The sequence below is a fragment of the Oncorhynchus kisutch genome, linkage group LG28 (assembly GCF_002021735.2).
Source record: "Oncorhynchus kisutch isolate 150728-3 linkage group LG28, Okis_V2, whole genome shotgun sequence".
Classification (NCBI taxonomy): domain Eukaryota; kingdom Metazoa; phylum Chordata; class Actinopteri; order Salmoniformes; family Salmonidae; genus Oncorhynchus; species Oncorhynchus kisutch.
Window position 1 is genome coordinate 15,832,222 of NC_034201.2, and position 20,969 is coordinate 15,853,190.

At 43.3% G+C, this 20,969-nt stretch overlaps 1 protein-coding gene across 1 annotated transcript; it reads right to left on the reverse strand.

Moving 5' to 3' along the window:
• Positions 1-9,459: 9,459 nt before the first annotated feature.
• Positions 9,460-18,094, reverse strand: cnga2b (cyclic nucleotide gated channel subunit alpha 2b). Its single transcript, XM_020463985.2, has 7 exons — positions 17,966-18,094; positions 13,224-13,346; positions 12,850-12,969; positions 12,436-12,612; positions 12,025-12,132; positions 11,753-11,859; positions 9,460-11,574 (listed from the first exon to the last, which is right to left on the reverse strand). Exons 2-7 carry the CDS (start codon positions 13,328-13,330, stop codon positions 10,088-10,090), a joined length of 2,106 nt encoding a protein of 701 aa, XP_020319574.1. The 5' UTR covers positions 13,331-13,346; positions 17,966-18,094; the 3' UTR covers positions 9,460-10,087.
• Between the last annotated feature and the right edge of the window lie 2,875 nt (positions 18,095-20,969).

The following is a 20,969-nucleotide window of genomic DNA, read 5'->3' on the forward strand; positions in this document are numbered from 1 at the left end:
TGTCTGGTATGTTTTGACATTTAATTCAAAGTAAATGTAAATTCTTTATTTTTATGTAGTGTCGGACGGTCATATGTTCAGTTCATGCCTGTGATTTCAGAGTTCAACAAAGCCAACAACTGCTCCATTTGTGCCACTGATAAAGAACCTGGATGTGGCCCAAAGACTGACTGGGTTAGTAACTTTAACATGTTTTTAAATATTTTGACAACGGTGACTGCATGTAAGACAATTTATTACATAACACAATGGAAGGCTAATTTGTCATTTGTCGTACTGCATTGATATTTGATATTATTTATAACGTGTTACGCCTTTTTTTGTTTTAGATTGAATGTTTTGCATGCCAATGTTGGTTCCACGTGCTGTAACTAGGAATGAAGACAAAAGAGTTCAACAGAGTGAAGAACACAAACTGGAAGTGCTGTCTTTGTTGTTGAAAATGTATGCTATATCTCATCCACACTGAAGAGGCTCTGAAATGTACATCAACCAGGGATAAAGAGAAGGTTAACACTGAAATGTTTCATACTTATTTGAAGTTAAGTGTCTGACATGTTGGAAAATATTAAAGGTCTACAATTTCTGTTTAATTTGTCAATATAAAATGTTTATTCATTGATTTACTGGCCACCATTGCTGTGGTTACATGTTCAGTATATATATTGACCAGCCTACCTCACTAGCTCACTCTCCATCCCTGCTTTGGACAATTAATAGCATGACTCTCGTACTTTGCCCTTTTCCTTTATGGTTGATATTAACGATGAAAGGAGATATTATCTGTCTCTCTCCTATTGTGTACCGCTGTTAAATACTGTGGAAAAATAAGTACTTAGAACTACCAATTATTATAGATAAATATTTTTTTAAAGGGGTAAACACAACACTGGACTGAACCCCCTAATTGTCAACTAATATTAATGTACAACAATATAGAAGAGACATAACTAGAGGTTATGCAATATGGGTGTATATCCACTGCACACTTAGGTGTAATTGACATGACCAAGGAGCTATTAATATTAAATCTATGAAAAATGTACGTTACACTGTGTGATTTTACAGTACACAAACAAGAGTGTGCAATATAGAAGGGTACATTCTGCATCATGTTTGAAATAACTAAGTTGCATGACCAAGGAGCTATTGAAATTTTGGGACTTAACACCTCCCTCTGCAACTGGATTCTGGACTTCCTGACTGACCACCCCCCAGGTGATAAGAGTAGGTAACAACACATCCGCCATGCTGATCCTCAACACGGGGGCCCCACAGGGGTGCGTGCTCAGTCCCATCCTGTACTCCCTGTTCAATCATGACTGCATGGCCAAGCACGACTCCAACACCATTATTAGGCTTGCTGACGACACAACAGTGGTAGGGCTGATCACAGATAACGACGAGACAGCCTACAGGGAGGAGGTCAGAGACCTGACAGTGTGGTGCAAGGACAACAACCTCTCCCTCAACGTGATCAAGACAAAGGAGATACTTGTGGACTACAGGAAAAGGAGGACCGAGCACACCCCCATTCTCATCGACTGGGTTTTAGTGGAACATGTTGAGAGCTTCAAGTTGGTGTTCACATCACCAACAAACTAACATGGTCCAAGCACACTAAGATAGTTGTGAAGATGGCACAACAAAATATATTTCCCCTCAGGAGACTGAAAATATTTGGAATGGGTCCTCAGATCCTCAAAAGGTTCTACAGCTGCACCATCGAGAGCATCCTGATAGGTTGCATAACTGCCTGGTTTGGCAACTGCTCAGCCTCCGACCGCAAGGCACTACAGAGGGTAGTGCGTACTGCCCAGTACATCACTGGGGCCAAGCTTCCTGCCATCCAGGACCTCTATACCAGGCAGTGTCAGAGGAAGGCCCTAGAAAGTGTCAAAGACTTCAGCCACCCTAATCATAGACTGTTTTCTCTGCTACCGCACGGCAAGCGGTACCGGAGCGCCAAGTGTAGGTTCAAAACGCTTCTAAACAGCTTCTACCCCCAAGCCATAAGACTCCTGAACATCTAATCAAATGTCTACCCAGACTATTTGCATTCTCCCCCTCTTTTACGCTGCTGCTACTCTCTTTTATTATCCATGCATAGTCACTTTAATAACTCTACCTACATGTACATATTACCTCAATTATCTCAACTAACCAGTGACCCTGCACATTGACTCTGTACCAGTACCCCCTGTATATAGCCATGCTATTGTTATTTTACTGGTGCTCTTTATTTGTTACTTTTATTTATTTTCTTTTTTTAGGTATTTTTCTTAAAACTGCATTGTTGGTTAAGGGCTTGTAAGTAAGCATTTCACTGTAAGGTCTACACCTGTTGTATTCAGCGCATGTGCTTTTGATCCAGCAGAATCTCACTACTACACCCAGTCAATCAATTCTCCATAATAACATTAATACCTCCAATAGTAGGTTACTCCTATTAGATTTACCAGATGATAAACTATTTAATACAGATAGAGAATCTGAGCATACTATAATTCTAACAGGTTGTACGTCTCCCAGTCACTGGAGGGCCAACAGTTCAACTGAGTATACTGACAGTTCATTTGTTAGTCTTCTACATATCTGCACATCAAATTCAGGAACATAAATTACTGCTCCTGTGTGCCCACTCTGGGTCCTTCGATCCATCTGTGAAAAGAGGTAAAAAAAAGAATAAAAACTTCTACCAATGGAATTGTCAACCAGTTTCCCTATATCACTGACTTCAGACCAATACTCACTCTCACTGTATTACATTACCCCTCATACACCAGTAGGAGTCACTGTTTAGGCAGGAATTGTTGGACTGCGGCTTCAGATGTTATTTAAATATAGGTATCTCTTTATTTAGGTTGATGGCATGACATTGAAACAATGACGTTGAATCAACATACCATTTTATTATCAACTTTGAAACAAGGTAAAAAATATATTTTTAATCAAATATGAAATTCAACATAATTTCAACCACCCAATTGAATATAGGATGAAAAACAGACATTGATTAAATAGTAAGAATATGCAAAAATTTCAACATCTAAAATATGATGAAAATGTGACCTGGATTTGGTGTTGCATGTTCAAACGTATTTACAACACCACATTACATTAATTTAGTTGCAATTTCCATGTCGATTTTATGTGAGATTTTTAACCATTCTGAGAGGAATATTCAACACAATTTCAACATATCGATAGTTTTGATGATTATGTTGAAATTAGATTGATGTAACAACCTGTTAGTCAGGTTAAGTCATTGTATTTAAGTTGTACCATCATTTCGATGTTTGCAATGCTGGTTGAATTGATAAGAAAACAGTACTGGTTGATGACTTTTTGCAAATCCAGATGTTTCAAACATAGAATCAACGGCACAATGTGTTGACAAATTATGTTGAAACAACGTTGATTCAACCAGATTGTGTCCAGTGGGTTATGAGTAACCTTAGAGTAAGCCCTGTTGGGCTGCAAACATTTAAATTCACATTAGAACACATATGCCATGAATGAGTTAAATGTGTTCAAAGACTTGGTAGGTCATACAACTATTAGCTGTAAAGACAATATCTCATGATTACTAAACACATTACAGGCCACAGTATGGTAATCAAATTGTGTCAAAATACCAAATGTTTTCAGGGTATACAACAAATCTCCAAGACCATGAAATACACCAGATACTGTTCTAGGGACTGCTGATTGCTCTGTTGTTGGCCCACATCATCATTAGGTAAGAGTTATATGAGGTTGGTTGAGGGCACTCTCCAGGATCTGTCTTACCCTCTGTGCTGCTTATCTGTTCTCATGTAACCTACCTTTGGGGTTAAGAATGTGGAAAATGACTGCATGTGACTTGTGTGTATATGCCTGCAACTCATTGCTCTACCCTATATTCTTATTATTATTATTCTGCTTAAAGAACTCTACATCTTATCTTGGCATTGAACTCAAAGAAAACACTTGATATTCACAGTTATGTTTGTTACATACTGTCACGACTTCGCATCGAAGTCGACTCCTCTTCTTGTTCGGTGTCATCGGCTCCATTTTTCATATATCCATTTGTCTTGTCTTGTTTTCATACACACCTGGTTTTCATTTCCCCAATCAACTAATTGTATTTAACCCTCTGTTTCCCATCATGTTTTGTGTGTAATTTTTTTCATGTCAAGCGATGTTCTTTAGCGCTTTACTTTATTGTTCCATTTTTTTGAGCACGTTTGTTTTGTTGTGCTCCCGGTTTAGAACTATAGTAAAGTGCACTTAATTTATCATACTCTGCTCTTCTGCACCTGACTTCGCCTTTATACACACCTTGACCGAATTACACACCGAGAATATGGAGTCAGCAGGAACAGGTACCCGGTTAGAGGAGTCCAGAAACGCGTCCAGGAACATTCGGCCATGCTACATCCTCTTGGTGCCATGATGGGTCGCTTTTTCCAGACCATGGACCACTGGGAGAGACAGGAGGGGTTGTCTCCACCCGTTCCATCCGGAGGGATGCGTCTCTGGAACGGCAGCACAGTGCCAGGGATTCTTGCTACAACTGGACCTCTACCTGGCCACTGTGCACCCAGATCCCTCCGGAGGGGAGAGAGTGGCCGGTCTCATCTCCTGCCTCACAGGAAGAGCGCTGGAGTGGGCAAACGCCGTTTGGAGAGAAGGCTCCAGACCACTTTCACACGTCGCTTCAGGGCCGTCTTCGACCATCCACCTGAGGGCAGAGCGGCGGGCGAGAGGCTCTTTCATTTGAGGCAGGGGACGAGGAGCGCCCAGGACTTCGCCCTTGAATTCCTGAATCTTGGCCACTGAGCGGGCTGGAACGACAGAGCCCTCATTGACTACTATGCAGCCTACCTTTATTATTTAACTAGGCAAGTCAGTTAAGAACAAATTCTTATTTTCAGGTGACGGCCTAGGAACAGTGGGTTAACTGCCTGTTCAGGGGCAGAACGACAGATTTGTACCTTGTCAGCTTGGGGATTTGAACTTGCAACCTTTCGGTTACTAGTCCAACGCTCTAACCACTAGGCTACCCTGCCGCCCCTACGAGAGGACGTCCGACGTGAGCTGGCCTGCAGGGATGCCACCATTACCTTTGACCAACTGGTGGATTTGTCCATCCGGTTGGATAACCTTCTGGTCACCCGAGGACGTCCAGAGGGGGCTCTGTTGGTTCCATCATCCAGTAACCCCGCTCCGGTGCCCATGGAGTTAGGAGGTGCGGCGCATAGGGAGACTGGAGGAGGAGCCATCACATGCGCCATCTGTGGCCGCAGAGGAAACACTGCCGGTCAGTGCCGTGTTGGTTCCTCTGGAAGTCGAGGCAACAGGCAGGGCACTCTGGCATCACCCCAGGTGAGTTTGCACCACACTCATCCAGAGTCCTCTGTTGATCAACTATTTGTGCCTGTTTGTTTTCCCTACATTCCCAGCATAAGGCGCTCGTCAATTCAGTCGCAGCTGAGAATTTTATCGACAGAGCATTAGCCATTCGGTTAGGGATCCCCATTTTTTTCCTATAGTTAGACCTTTCCCGGTACACGCTCTAGATAGTCGACCATTAGGGTCCAGGCTAATCAGCGAGGCCACCATCTCCTTGGCCATGGTTATGCAGGGGAATCAGTCTCTTTCTCATTGATAGATCAGCCTTATCTCAGGTTTCCACCCCGAACGTAACGGGCAGGTAGAGAGTCAACCAGGATGTGGGCAGGTTTCTGCTGTCCTATTGCCAGGACCGGCTGGGAGATGGCACAGAACTCGCTTCGCCACTCCTCCACTAACCTCTCCCCCTGTCAGTGTGCATTGGGGTACCAGCCGGTTCTGGCACCATGGCATCAGGATCAGACCGATACTCCTGCGGTGGACGACTCGTTTGGGCGCTCGGAGGAGACATGGGAGGCCGTTCGTGTCCATCTCCAGCGAGCCGCACGTCGTCAGAAAACAAGCGCGGACCGTCACCGCAGTGAGACCCCTGTGTTCGCACCGGGGGACCGGGTCTGGCTCTCGACCCGTAACCTGCCCCTCCACCTGCCCTGCCGGAAGCTGGGTCCACGGTTTGTGGGGCCATTTAAAGTCCTGAGGAGGGTGAATGAAGTAGGTTACAGATTACAACTACCCTCTTATTATCGTATTAACCTCTCGTTCCCTTTGTCTCTCCTCAGGCCGGTGGTGGCTGGTCCTCTCCAGGAATCTGAGGTGCGGGAGGTCCCTCCGCCCCCCGGGAGGTCCCTCCGCCCCGGCATACATCGTTCGTTCCATCCTGGATTCGAGGCGTCGGGTGGGGGGGGCCTTCAGTACCTCGTGGAGTGGGAGGGGTACGGACCAGAGGAGAGGTGCTGGGTTCCGGTTGCAGATATTTTGGATCCCAAACTACTGCGGGAGTTTCACCGTCGCCGGTTGGATCAACCTGCACCTCGTCCTCCGGGTCCTCGAGACCGGTGTAGGAGCCGTGCGTCAAGTACTGTCACGACTTCCACCGAAGCCGAACGAACAAGGAGAGGAGCCGATCTACGTTACCAGCTTTCTAGCCATCGCCGCTCCATTTTTCATATCCATTTGTCTTGTCTTGTTTTCATACACACCTGGTTTTCATTTCCCCAATCTAATTGTATTTAACCCTCTGTTTCCCATCATGTTTTGTGTGTAATTGTTTTGTTTGTAATTGTTTTGTTTGTAATTGTTTTGTTTTTAATTGTTTTGTTTGTAATTGCGCTTTACTTTATTGTTCCGTTTTTTGAGCGCGTTTGTTTTGTTGTGCTCCCGGTTTGGAACTATAGTAAAGTGAGCTTAATTTATCCTACTCTGCTCTCCTGCACCTGACTTCGCCTTTATACACACCTTGACACATACAGAGCCTTCAGAAAGTGTTCATACCCATTGACTTATTCCACATTTTGTTGTGTTACAGCCTGAATTCAAAATAGATTAAATCGTTTTTTTCTCTCAATGATCTGCACACAATACCACATAATGACAAAGTGGGAACATGTTTTTAGAATATTTTGCAAATTTATTGAAAATGAAATGCATAAATATCTAATTTATGTAAGTATTCACACCTTTGGCTGCAATTACAGCTGTGAGTCTTTCTGGGAAAGTCTCTAAGAGGTTTCAACACCTGAATTGTACAATATTTGCACGTTATTCTTTAAAAATTCTTCAAGCTCTGTGAAGTTGGTTGTTTATTGTAAGACGTCCGTCTTGCCATAGATTTTCAAGCCAATTTAAATCAGAACTATAACTAGACGACTCAGGAACATTCGATAATGTCTTGGAAAGCAACTCCAGTGTATATTTGGCCTTGTGTTTTAGGTTATTGTTCCGCTGAAATGTGAATTTGTCTCAGTGCCTGTTGAAAAGCAGACTGAACCACGTTTTCCTCTAGGATTTTGCTTGGGCTTAGCTCCATTCTGTTTCTTTTTATCCCCCCAAAAAACTCCCTAGTCCTTGCTGATGACAGACATTACCCATAACATGATGCAGCCACCACCATGATTGAAAATATGAAGAGTGGTACTCAGTGATGTGTTGGATTTGCCCCAAATATAACGCTTTGTATTCAGGACACAAAATTAATTTGTTTGCCACGTCTTTTGCAGTTTTACATTGGTTTCTTATTGCAAACAGGATGCATGTTTTGGAATTGTTTTATTCTGTACAGGTTTCCTCTTCACTTTGTCATTTAGGTGAGTATTGTAGCGTAACTACATTGCTGTTGATCCATCCTCAGTTTTCTCCTATCACAGCCATTAAACTCTGTAAATGTTTTAAAGTCACCATTGTCACTTCTAGGTTAGACTACTGCAATGCTCTACTTTCCGACTACCCGGATAAAGCACTAAATAAACTTCAGTTGGTGCTAAATACGGCTGCTAGAATCCTGACTAGAACCAAAAAATTTGATCATATTACTCCAGTGCTAGCCTCTCTACACTGGCTTCCTGTCAAAGCAAGGGCTGATTTCAAGGTTTTACTGCTAACCTACAAAGCATTACATGGGCTTGCTCCTACCTATCTCTCTGATTTGGTCCTGCCGTACATACCTACACGTACGCTACGGTCACAAGACGCAGGCCTCCTAATTGTCCCTAGAATTTCTAAGCAAACAGCTGGAGGCAGGGCTTTCTCCTATAGAGCTCCATTTTTATGGAACGGTCTGCCTACCCATGTCAGAGACGCAAACTCGGTCTCAACCTTTAAGTCTTTACTGAAGACTCATCTCTTCAGTGGGTCATATGATTGAGTGTAGTCTGGCCCAGGAGTGGGAAGGTGAACGGAAAGGCTCTGGAGCAACGAACCGCCCTTGCTGTCTCTGCCTGGCCGGTTCCCCTCTTTCCACTGGGATTCTCTTCCTCTAACCCTATTACAGGGTCTGAGTCACTGGCTTACTGGGGCTCTCTCATGCCGTCCCTGGAAGGGGTGCGTCACCTGAGTGGGTTGATTCACTGATGTGGTCATCCTGTCTGGGTTGGCGCCCCCCCTTGGGTTGTGCCATGGCGGAGATCTTTGTGGGCTATACTCGGCCCTGTCTCAGGATGGTAAGTTGGTGGTTGAAGATATCCCTCTAGGGGTGTGGGGGCTGTGCTTTGGCAAAGTGGGTGGGGTTATATCCTTCCTGTTTGGCCCTGTCCGGGGGTGTCCTCGGATGGGTCCACAGTGTCCCCTGACCCCTCCTGTCTCAGCCTCCAGTATTTATGCTGCAGTAGTTTATGTGTCGGGGGGCTAGGGTCAGTTTGTTATATCAAATCAAATCAAATCAAATTTATTTATATAGCCCTTCGTACATCAGCTGATATCTCAAAGTGCTGTACAGAAACCCAGCCTAAAACCCCAAACAGCAAGCAATGCAGGTGTAGGAGTACTTCTCCTGTCCTATTCGGTGTCCTGTGTGAATCTAATTCTCTCCTTCTCTCTTTCTTTCTCTCTCTCGGAGGACCTGAGCCCTAGGACCATGCCCCAGGATTACCTGACATGATGACTCCTTGCTGTCCCCAGTCCACCTGGCCGTGCTGCTGCTCCAGTTTCAACTGTTCTGCCTTCTTATTATTCGAACATGCTGGTCATTTATGAACATTTGAACATCTTGGCCATGTTCTGTTATAATCTCCACCCGGCACAGCCAGAAGAGGACTGGCCACCCCACATAGCCTGGTTCCTCTCTAGGTTTCTTCCTAGGTTTTGGCCTTTCTAGGGAGTTTTTCCTAACCACCGTGCTTCTACACCTGCATTGCTTGCTGTTTGGGGTTTTAGGCTGGGTTTCTGTACAGCACTTTGAGTTATCAGCTGATGTACGAAGGGCTATATAAATACATTTGATTTGATTTGACCATTGGTCTCATGGTGAAATGCCTGAGTGGTTTCCTTCCTCTACGTCAAATGAGTTAGGAAGGACACCTGTATCTTTGTAGTGACTGGGTATATTGATACACCATCCAAAGTGTAATTAATAACTTCACCATACTCAAAGCAATATGCAATGTCTGTTTTTAATGTTATGTATCTACCAATAGGAGCCCTTCTTTTCGAGGCATTGGAAAACCTCCTTGGACTTTGTGGATGAATCTGTGTTTGAAAAATCACTGCTCGACTGACCTTACAGATAATTGTATGTGTGGGGTACAGAGATGAGGTAGTCATTCAAAAATCATGTTAATCACAATTATTACACACATAGTGAGTCCATGCACATTTTTACTCCTGAACCTATTTAGGCTTGCCATAACAAAGGGGTTGAATACTTACTGACTCAAGACATTTCAACTTCTCATTTTTAATTGATTTGCAAAATTGCAACAAAAAAAAATCCAGTTTGCCATTATGGGGTATTGTGTGTAGGCCAGTGACACGAAATCTAAATGTAATATTCAGGCTGTAACAAAACAAAATATGGAACAGGTCAAGGGGTGTGAATAGTTTCTGAAGGCACTGTACTCTTAATGCAACAGTCATAAAGTTAATATGAAAATTATTTCTTATTAGGAAGGAAATATATTGTACATTTGTGCATACCCTTGTGAATTTGAAAGTGCTTAGACAGTGCTAGGCCTAGAGCCATGGTCTCAGGCAGCTTTCAAGTTTGAACAGTGGATTCAGTCGGCTCATCATTTCCATGGTCACCCTGCTCAACGGTATTGGCAGCGGCCAGAGTGTCTGCCTCAGCCTCAGAAGCTGAGTCTTCGTCAGAGAGGTCTGCGTCTGAGAGGATCCCGCAGCCCGTGTGGCAGAGCTGGCGCTCCAGGTTGGTTATGCGCCGCTTCAGCCGCTGCTGTGTGGCCGTGTACTCGCTGAGCAGGCGGGCGAATCGCGTCTGCAGGGTGTCCAGAGAGGACTCCAGCCTCTCCACCTTCTCCTCAGTGTCCTCTCCACCCAGTCTGCCAGCCTCTGCATTCTCATCCAGGAGGCCCTCCTTCATAAGGATCTCCTTCCCCCTTTCCTCCAGCACCTTCTTAGCATCAGGGTACTCGGTCACTGCTTCCATCAGGTCATCCTTAGAGAGGCAGAAGAGGTCAGAATAGCCGATGCTGCGGATATTGGCCGTCCTGCGGTTTCCCATTTTGCTGCCCTGGATGTTGAGGATACTTATCTCCCCAAAGCAGCTGCCGGCGGTGAGGAGGGCGTACTGTGTGACCCCGTCATTTGCCACCACTGCCAGCTTCCCCTCTTTGATGATGTACATCTCCTTCCCTATGTCCCCTTTGCGGCAGATGTAGTCCCCTGGGCTATAGACCTGTGGCCGGAGTTTCAGGACCAGCTCCACCAACAGTCCAGCCTCACAGTCCTGAAAGATACGCACTTTCTTCAGGGTCTCCAGGTGCACATTGATGGCGATCTCAGCCCGCAATTTGTTAGGCAAGTTCTTCAATACCTCCTGCTCATCCACTGCTTTCTTATTAGTCCAGAGGTAGTCAAACCACTTAATGACGCGTGCTTCCAGCTCCTTGCTGACCCGGCGGAAGTGCATGTAGTGTTTGATGGCATCAATACGGGCCTGAAACTCTGCACGTGTGGCATTCATGTTGGAAATCATGGAGCCAACATTACCCACAATCGTAGCAAAGATCAGCACCCCAACGAGGAAGTCAAAGACCACAAAAAGATACTCCTCATCCCGTACAGGTGCAGGCATCTCTCCAATAGTGGTGAGGGTGAGGGTGGACCAGTACAGGCAGTAGACATAGCCCCGGGTTAGGGAGCCATACTCGGGGTTGGAGATGTTGGGGTACACCCAGGTATCAGAGCCAAACCCTAGAGATTTGGAAATAGCAAAGTAGATGCAGGCGTTCCAGTGGATGATGACCAGGATGTAGAGCACCAAGTTGCAGATGCGGAAGATGTTGGGGTAGTTCGTGCGTGTCTCAGTGCGGTCAAAGAACTCAAACATGCGTGGGAAGCGCAGCAGGCGATTGAATCTGAGCTCTGGGGTGTGGATTCCTGTGGATATGTAGGCCAGATCAGTGGGTAGGATGGACACGACATCCAGCTTGAACTGAAATGTGCGGACATAGCTGTCTCTCAGCTTGGAGAGGTCCTTCACCAGCAGACCCTGCTCCAGAAACCCTATGGTATAAAGAAGGTGTTGCCATTAGCACAAAAATATCTACCCAGGTTATCAATTATCTCTCACATCTCTTTGTTTGGATCAGTAAATAATAAATACAGATATACATAATATAACAAAAGTGTGTTTAGCCTCAAGCTAGGACCTGGTTTAAGGGTGTATATGATGGTGATGTACCTGTGCGGAGTCGGACACATGTGTCCAGGATGTACAAAGCGTCTGAAAGGTAGTCCAGCACCAACCAGCAGATGTAATTGCTTGTCTGCAGTTTGTCAAAGCATGCCCTACAGATAGAAGAGAAAAAGAGAATACTTAACTCCAGCATCAAACTTCCATCTATCAGTCCAACATTTCTATTGTTTCATTTTACTGATGAATAAACATCCCCTCTGGTGTTGTGCTATGTGTGGACTGTGGACCAAACAGAAAATGCCTGTGTTCTCAACTACCTAGCCACAATGAGGATCCAGTTGTAGAGCACAGCGATAGCAATAACAAACAGCCAACGGTAGTACATGTCGTCTGATGGGGACACAACGAACACACCCCATTTTTTCCTGAGAAATAAAAGAGAATGGTTCATGTCAAATAAGGTTACATGGCTTTTTTTGTTTCTGCAGGTAGACATGGGTGGGTCTAATCTTCAAGGGCCATGTGTCTGAAAGACTAACCACTGAACATATATCAGCTTTAATAATGATTACATTATTATGATGAAGCTGTAGACTGTATCAAATGGGGTCCATTTAAGGTAGAAAACCAGACAATGGATTTTTATTAAACTGAGGTAGATACATGTTGCATTGTAATTCAGAACAGTTTATAGCGTATTTAGAGAATCATCACAGAGACAGACATACCTAAATCTCCCTTTGATATTGTTGCCATTGGCATCAGGCTGCGTATTGCTGATGCGACTAGGGGCGGTCCTTAGTTCAGGGCCACGGAAGCGTTCCAAGAAAGAGTCTGGCCGCTCCTCCTCCTCTACAAGGCTCCTGTGTGCCCACTCCCTCAGAATCACCACCAAATTCACTAATCTGAGAGAGAGATAGAGAGAGAAAGAGAGAGAGGAAGAGAGCGAGAGAGAGGGAAGGGAGAGAGAGAGACAGAGCTATTCAGAGATACATGTAAAGAGTAGCAGAGTTTGTATAAAATAACTGTATTCAGCAGAGTAAATTGGGACAGATTAGCACATGGGTGAGGCAATTTCATCATCACACTATCTATCAGTTGTGAGCTTTGGAAACTACCATTGCTGAGGTACCAGAATTTACCTAGACAGAGCTCCCCGTCCTTGAAAAGAGTTCCTTGAGGTGTTTCCACCATCGAGAGCGGCCACCCGTGCCAGCTCTGAGGATGTGTCATCATTATCATGATCACATTCTGATGGCACTCTAGGAGAAGAGCAGACAGAGGCAGACGCAGAGAATATGCACTCTTGAGCAGGGGTAGGTATACATTTGGATGCACAAACAATGACCATTTGAGACTCTGATTAGCAGTTGAAAAAGGAGGCAGGGTCAAATACTGTACATGATGGTACATTGTGTAAAACAGGAAGAGTTGTATATAAACATAAAGGATGCATGCAGCAAAGAAATATAATTCTGGAACTAGAACCCTATGCAGGCCTCTCTGTGTAACCCACCTGCTGAGAGTACTCTCAGCTCTCTCCCTCTCTGGCTCCTCCTCCACAGTGGTCTTCACTGAGAGACGATGGGGGGACAAGTCTCTGTCGGCCACCTGGCCTGTCATCTTCAGCTGAAATGAGCTTTCAATTCATACAGAGAAACATTAAGAGTCTTTCCATTCCATCTGATTTGATACGCCCAAAAACTGACCACTACTTGACCATAATTATGAGCTTTTCATACAGTATGTAACTAACATCTGCATGGCACCATGGTATTTAGTCATATAATCATGAAATGTGGCTGGTGTTTTGCCATGGTCAGGGCCGGATTAATGCAGGGGCTTAACGGGGCTGAAGCCCTTGGGCCCAGCCCCTTGGGGGGCCCAAGAAGAAGCAAAATGTTTTTAATAAAATCATACACTGAGTACAGTCGTGGCCAAAAGTTTTGAGAATGACACAAATATTAACTTTCACACAGTCTGCTGCCTCAGTGTCTTTAGATATTTTTGTCAGAACACTGAAGTATAATTACAAGCATTTCACAACGGCCTTTATTGACAATTACATGAAGTTGATGCAAAGAGTCAATACTTGCAGTGTCGAACCTTCTTTTTCAAGACCTCTGCAATCCGCCCCTGGCATGCTGCCAATTAACTTCTGGGCCACATCCTGACTGATGGCAGCCCATTCTTGCATAATCAAAGCTTGGACTGTGTCAGAATTTGTGGGTTTTTGTTTGTCCACGCAACTCTTGAGGATTGACCACAAGGTCTCAATGGGATTAAGGTCTGGGGAGTTTCCTGGCCATGGACCCAAAATATCGATGTTTTGTTCCCTGAGCCACTTAGTTATCACCTTTGCCTTATGGCAAGGTGCTCCATCATGCTGGAAAAGGCATTGTTCATCACCAAGCTGTTCCTGGATGGTTGGGAGAAGTTGCTCTCGGAGGATGTGTTGGTACCATTCTTTATTCATGTCTGTGTTCTTGAGTGAGCCCACTTCCTTGGCTGAGAAGCAACCCCACACATGAATGGTCTCAGGATGCTTTACTGTTGGCATGACACAGGACTGATGGTAGCGCTCACCTTGTCTTCTCCGGACAAGCTTTTTTACGGATGCCCCAAACAACCAGAAAGGGGATTCATCAGAGAAAATGACTTTACCCCAGTCCTCAGCAGTCCAATCCCTGTACCTTTTGCAGAATATCAGTCTGTCCCTGATGTTTTTCCTGAAGAGAAGTGGCTTCTTTGCTGCCCTTCTTGACACTAGGCCATCCTCCAAAAGTCTTCGTCTCACTGTTTGTACAGATGCACTCACACCTGCCTGCTGCCATTCCTGAGCAAGCTCTGTACTGGTGGTGCCCCAATCCCGCAGCTAAATCAACTTTAGGAGACGGTACTGGCGCTTGCTGGACTTTCTTGGGTGCCCTGAAGCCTTCTTCACAACAACTGAACCCCTCTCCTTGAAGTTTTTGATGATCTGATAAATGGTTGATTTAGGTGCAATCTTACTGGCAGCAATATCCTTGCATGTAAAGCCCTTTTTGTGCAAAGCAATGATGACGGAACGTGTTTCCTTGCAGGTAACCATGGATGACAGAGGAAGAACAATGATTCCAAGCACCACCCTCCTTTTGAAGCTTCCAGTCTGTTATTCAAACTCAATCAGCATGACAGAGTGATCTCCAGCCTTGTCCTCGTCAACACTCACACCTGTGTTAATGAGAGAATCACTGAGATGATGTCAACTGGTCCTTTTGTGGCAGAGCTGAAATGCAGTGGAAATGTTTTTTGGGGATTCAGTTCATTTGCATAGCAAGAGGGACTTTGCAATTAATTGCAATTCATCTGATCACGCTTCATAACATTCTGGAGTATATGCAAATTACCATCATACAAACTGAGGCAGCAGACTTTGTGAAAATGTATATTTGGGTCATTCTCAAAACTTTTGGCCACGACTGTACAAAACATTAAGGAAAACATTTCCATGACATAGACTGACCAGGTGAATCTAGGTGAAAGCTATGATGCCTTATTGATGTCACTTGTTAAATCCTCTTCAATCAGTGTAGACGAAGGGGAGGAGAAAGGTTAAAGAAGGATTTTTAAGCCTTGAGACAATTGAGACATGGATTGTGTATGTGTGCCATTCAGAGGGGGAATGACAAAATATGGGGGGCCAAGACAAAATATTTAAGTGCCTTTGAATGGTAGTAGGTGCTAGGCACACAGGTTTGTGTCAAGAACTGCAACACTGCAGGATTCAGGGTTTCATGCTCAACAGTTTCCCGTATTTATCAAGAGTGGTCTACCCCCCAAAGGACATCCGAACAACTTGACACAACTGTGGGAAGCATTTGGAGTCAACATGGGCCAGCCTCCCTGTGGAACACTTTCGACACCTTGTAGAGTCCATGCCCCGACGAACTGAGGCTGTTCTGAGGGCAAAGGAGGGGGGGGGGGGTGCAACTCAATACTAGAAAGTTTCCTTAAAGTGGAATTGACAGCATTTTAGCAACATGAAATCTTATTCAAATCTGATCATAGACGCCCGCAGGAAGAATATGACAAAAAAAAAGTATTTACCATTTCTGACAAGCGAGCACTTTGATATGGTCATTTTGAAATGTTCATAACTTCTTAGAATGGTTGGGAATTACGTATACTAAGGCATTTGGGAGAATTCTATAGCAATATAGAGTGGGAAAGTGGCAGTGCGTTTAGACAATTAATAGACACTGCAGTAAATAAAATTGGGGGGGAAAAAATGTCTCATCCAGGACCAGAGTCTATGCAGACCTTAGCCAATCAGAGTTACAGTAGGCCTTTATGCAAACAAGCCATTTGCCACACGAGCCTGCCATCATTAATTTGAATTGGACTGTGCTACAAGCAGTAGCACCAGTGCATCTTTAGATCATTAGAATGCATTTGGCAAAAGCCAAAAAATACACCTGAATGGATTTCTGCAAATATGTAAATACCTCGGGAGTCTTCTTACATTTGGGAACTTTACAGTCCTATTGATCACACAACCATGAATAGGTAGGCTGTATTTCCCTATACATCAACAAGATCACCATCTAAAGCTAGCCAGAGTAAGCTGAGCTCAAATCTAACGAAGGAACATTAGATAAACCCTCTCAAACTTTTTCAGCTAGTTGGCCGTAAGTAGCCTGCTCGTCCTTCTGCAGCTTGCCTGCCAATGCATGCTTGTCCCAACCAAGCACCTAAGCTAACTGGCTAAAGTTGGCTAGCTTGCTACCTCCAGACACAGATAAGAACACACCTCACTCTGACCATTTTACTCACCATAGCAGAGCTGGTTAGGCTGTTTACATGCTATCTAGCGCGTTCGTGACTAACATACTTCTTTGCTGACGTTTACTGATACCTGTCATATTCAGCAGGTGTTGCGTGTTTGAAATTTCATCAGTCATTCTGCACTCTGGCACACTCAGATGAGAGTGCTCTGAAATCATAGTAGATAGCCAGAGTGAATTTGCGAACGCAAGAGATATGCTAACTGTATAACAGTCGTTCAAGTTCAGCAAAGCTAGCAAAGCGATTCACATTTCTTGCTAGCTAACCAATAGACACCTGACTCTCTGGCTGTGTAGCCACCGAAAAACAATATGAGGGAAAAGTCAGTCACTCACTAACTCCTCCAATGACATGACATCCTCCTACCAACTCACTATCTAGCTAATATTAGGCTCTGTGATTTTAGCTATCTACATAAATAGATGCGCTAGCCTATTAGCCACGTTATAACTGACTTGTGATCATTTCCCTTGCTAGTTTGATTGTATTGACATTCCTAGCCTCAGTTGCAGTCGGCCGTTTTTGTCAGGAATATTTTGTAATTTAAACTGAAACAGTGCATCCCGAATGGAGGCAGCAAACAATGTACCAGGCCAGCTGTGATTTACATGATAGCAATATCTTTTGGACAACCAACAAATGTATTGATGAATTATATTAATCATGCATTGAACTGCATCCATCTATTCTGCCAACAATGCCTGGAATGTTAAGTCAAATATAACCTATTTTTAAAACCTTTATAGTTAGTTTTGTAGCATAAACTGGGAATTTGATATTTTTGACTGATATTATGATTGTCTGTTTGATTCATATCTGCAAAGTAGTTAAAACGCTATCAGTTCGACTTTAATGTTTTGTACACAACATTAAAGCAGTATAAACAGTATACACTCAATGTACAAAACATTAAAACAGTATAAACAGTATACACTGAGCATGGACTCTACAAGGTTTTGAAAGCGTTCCAGAGGGATGCTGGGCCATGTTGACTCTAATGCTTCCTACAGTTGTCAAGTAGCCTGGATGTCCTTTGGGTGGTGGACCATTCTTGATACACACGGGAAACTGTTGAGTTGAAAAACAAAGCAGCGTTGCAGTTCTCGACACACTCAAACCAGTGCGCCTGGCATCTACTACCATACTCTGTCAAACGCACTTAAATCTTTTGTCTTGCCCATTCACCCTATGAATGACACACATACACGAATCAATGTCTCAATTTTCTCAAGGCTTAAAAATCCTTATTTAACCTGTCTCCTCCCCTTCATCTACACTGATTGAAGTGGATTTAACAAGTTACATATATAAGGTATCATAGCTTTCACCTGGATTCACCTGGTCAGTCTACGTCATGGAAAGAGTTCTTAATGCTTTGTACACTCAGCATATATTATACAGTTTACACAGTATATATATATATATATTTACTGCAACCGCCAACCACAGGCGGATTCAGGAGCCCGCTCTCAGTGAGTGTACAGTAGACAGCCTGCTGCGGTCTGCTGCTGCTCTGCTAATCCTCAGATCGGGAGGAGAGGAGGGAGGGGGCCCACCTGGGTAACTGGGGGGCCCTGTCTTGGTTAATAAAAATACAAAAAATTAATTACATAATAAATAAATGTGACTGGTCAATTGTGTGAGTCAGGGGCTGGCCCAAGCCCATAGTCGGTGCAAGAGGCAAAAAAAACCAACAACAAAAAACTATTCCGTTATTGTTTTTATTATTTTATTGTTTTCTATCCAACCACAGGCACCCGCTCTCAATGTTCAAAATACACCAGAGAGCATAATTTAGACACAGAGGACCAATAGTAATAACATTTAAAATCACAAACACATACAGGTAATAACCAAAATAAAGGAAACACCAACATAAAGTGTCTTAAAATGGTACACCTACTCATTCAAGGGTTTTCCTTTATTTTTACTATTTTCTACATTGACGAATAATAGTGAAGACATCAAAACTATGAAATAACACGTATGGAATCATGTAGTAACCAAAATAAAATCAAAATATATTTTATATTTGAGATTCTTCAAGTAGCCACCCTTTGCCTTGATGACAGCTTTGCACACACTTGGCATTCTCTCAACCAGCTTCATGAGGTAGTCACCTGGACTGCATTTCAATTAACAGGTGTGCCTTCTTAAAAGTACATTTGTGGAATTTCTTTCCTTCTTAACCTCTAGCGTCGAGCAATCCCGTATCCGGGAGTGTAATCATAGCCTCAAGCTCATTACCATAACGCAACGTTTCCTATTCATGAAAATCGCAAATGAAATGAAATAAATATATTGAAACACAAGCTTATCCTTTTGTTAACAACACTGTCATCTCAGATTTTCAAAATATGCTTTAACCAAAGCTACACAAGCATTTGTGTAAGAGTATTGATAGCCTAGCATAGCATTAAGCCTAACATTCAGCAGGCAACATTTTCACAAAAACAAGAAAAGCATTCAAATAAAATCATTTACCTTTGAAGAACTTCAGATGTTTTCAATGACGAGACTCCCAGTTAGAAAAAAAAAATATTATTTGTGTAAGAGAAATAGCTCCGTTTTGTTCATCACGTTTGGCTAAGAAAAAAAAAAGAAAATGCAGTCACTTACAATGCCAAACTTTTTTCCAAATTAGCTCCATAATATTGACAGAAACATGGCAAACATTGTTGAGAATCAATCCTCAAGGTGTTTTTCACATATCTATTCGATAATCTATCAGTGGTGGCAGCTGGCTTCTCATCCGAAGAAAACGGAAAAATACTGCAGCTGGAGATTACGCAATAATTGCAACGGAGGACATCAAGCGACCACCTGGTAAATGTAGTCTCTTAGGGTCAATCTTCCAATGATATGCCTACAAATACGTCACAATGCTGCAGACACCTTGGAGAAAACGTGGAAAAGGTAAGCTGACTCCTAGCTCCTCCACAGCCATATAAGGAGTCATTGCCATGAGGCGGTTTCAAAAAATGCGGCTCTTCCTGATTGTATTTTTATCTGGGTTTTTTCTGTAACATCAGTTCTGTGGCACTCACAGACAATATCTTTGCAGTTTTGGAAACGTCAGAGTGTTTTCTTTCCAAAGCTGTCAATTATATGCATAGTCGAGCATCTTTTCGTGACAAAATATCTTGTTTAAAACGGGAACGTTTTTCATCCAAAAATTAAAAGAGCGCCCCCTATATCGAAGAAGTTGAAGTGTTTGAGCCAATCAGTTATCCCGTGACAAGGTAGGGGGGTATACAGAAGATCCATATAAATCCATATTATGGCAGGAACAGCTCAAATAAGCAAAGAGAAATGACAGTGCCAAAATAGTCATCATAAAATCTATTAGTTTAACACTTTTTTGGTTACTACATGCTTCCATATGTGTTATTTCATAGTTCTACAATGTAGAAAATAGAAAAAAGAAAGAAAACCCTTGAATGAGTAGGTGTTCTAAAACTTTTGACCAGTAGTGTATAATCCATAGAAGGGCTTCAGAACCTCTCACCCTGGAAATTATAGTGTTAAACTCATGGATATCCTAGCAATGGCTGCCAGTCCTGACTTGAATGGGAATTATATTTCTATGGTTGGTTGCGGCTGTATGTTTTCCTTTTGCCATTAAAAAATAGAATCGCAGGAAAAACTTAGTTTGGAAAGCAAATGCCTACCGCTGAAAAGAGAAGACTAATCTGTCTGTAAAACCAATATAAAAAAGTTTTCTTATAAAAAAAACAACGCCACGGGGCCTATGATTTCTTAATCCGGCCCTGGCCATGTTTCAGGGGTGTACTGTGTGTGGAAGATCAGGGCTATAGTCATGGTTTGGTACAGATGTAGGATCTTCATTTGAGCCAGTCTGCTACAGCAGGAAAATTATCCTTCAGCAACAGGAAATGTTAATTATTAGTCTATGCGGATTATACTTAATGGACATTTTTGTAGGGGTTGATACATTTTTCATAAGGGAAAATAAAGTCTGAAATGGAAATGACAAACTTCAGAAGCCTTTTAAAACCTCAAATACACTTCAAGTTTTACATTTCCTGCATTGTCCTGCAAAAGGTTGATCAAATTAAGATCCTACATCTGTAACTCTCTCTTCAGTGTTTAGGGAGTGTGTGACGGATAGAGCAGAGGGACAGAAGACGACTGGGACTGCCAGCCACATTCCCTCATCTGGGGCCTCCGAAACAGGCTGTTGTTACCGTGGTGACTATTTTGGCATCCACAGCAACCAGGGTTGTCAGCCAATACTACCTCCTGCTCCTCTCACCCGTCAGGGGTTGGGAAAATATGTATAGTCTATTATAAAGGGTGTATGTTGACGGTATATGAGGATAAACATTGTTTGAGAGCAATGATACAGTATGGTGACACTGTATGATCCTTCTAACCCCACTATACTGTGTGAAATATGGTCTCTAAGTTGTAG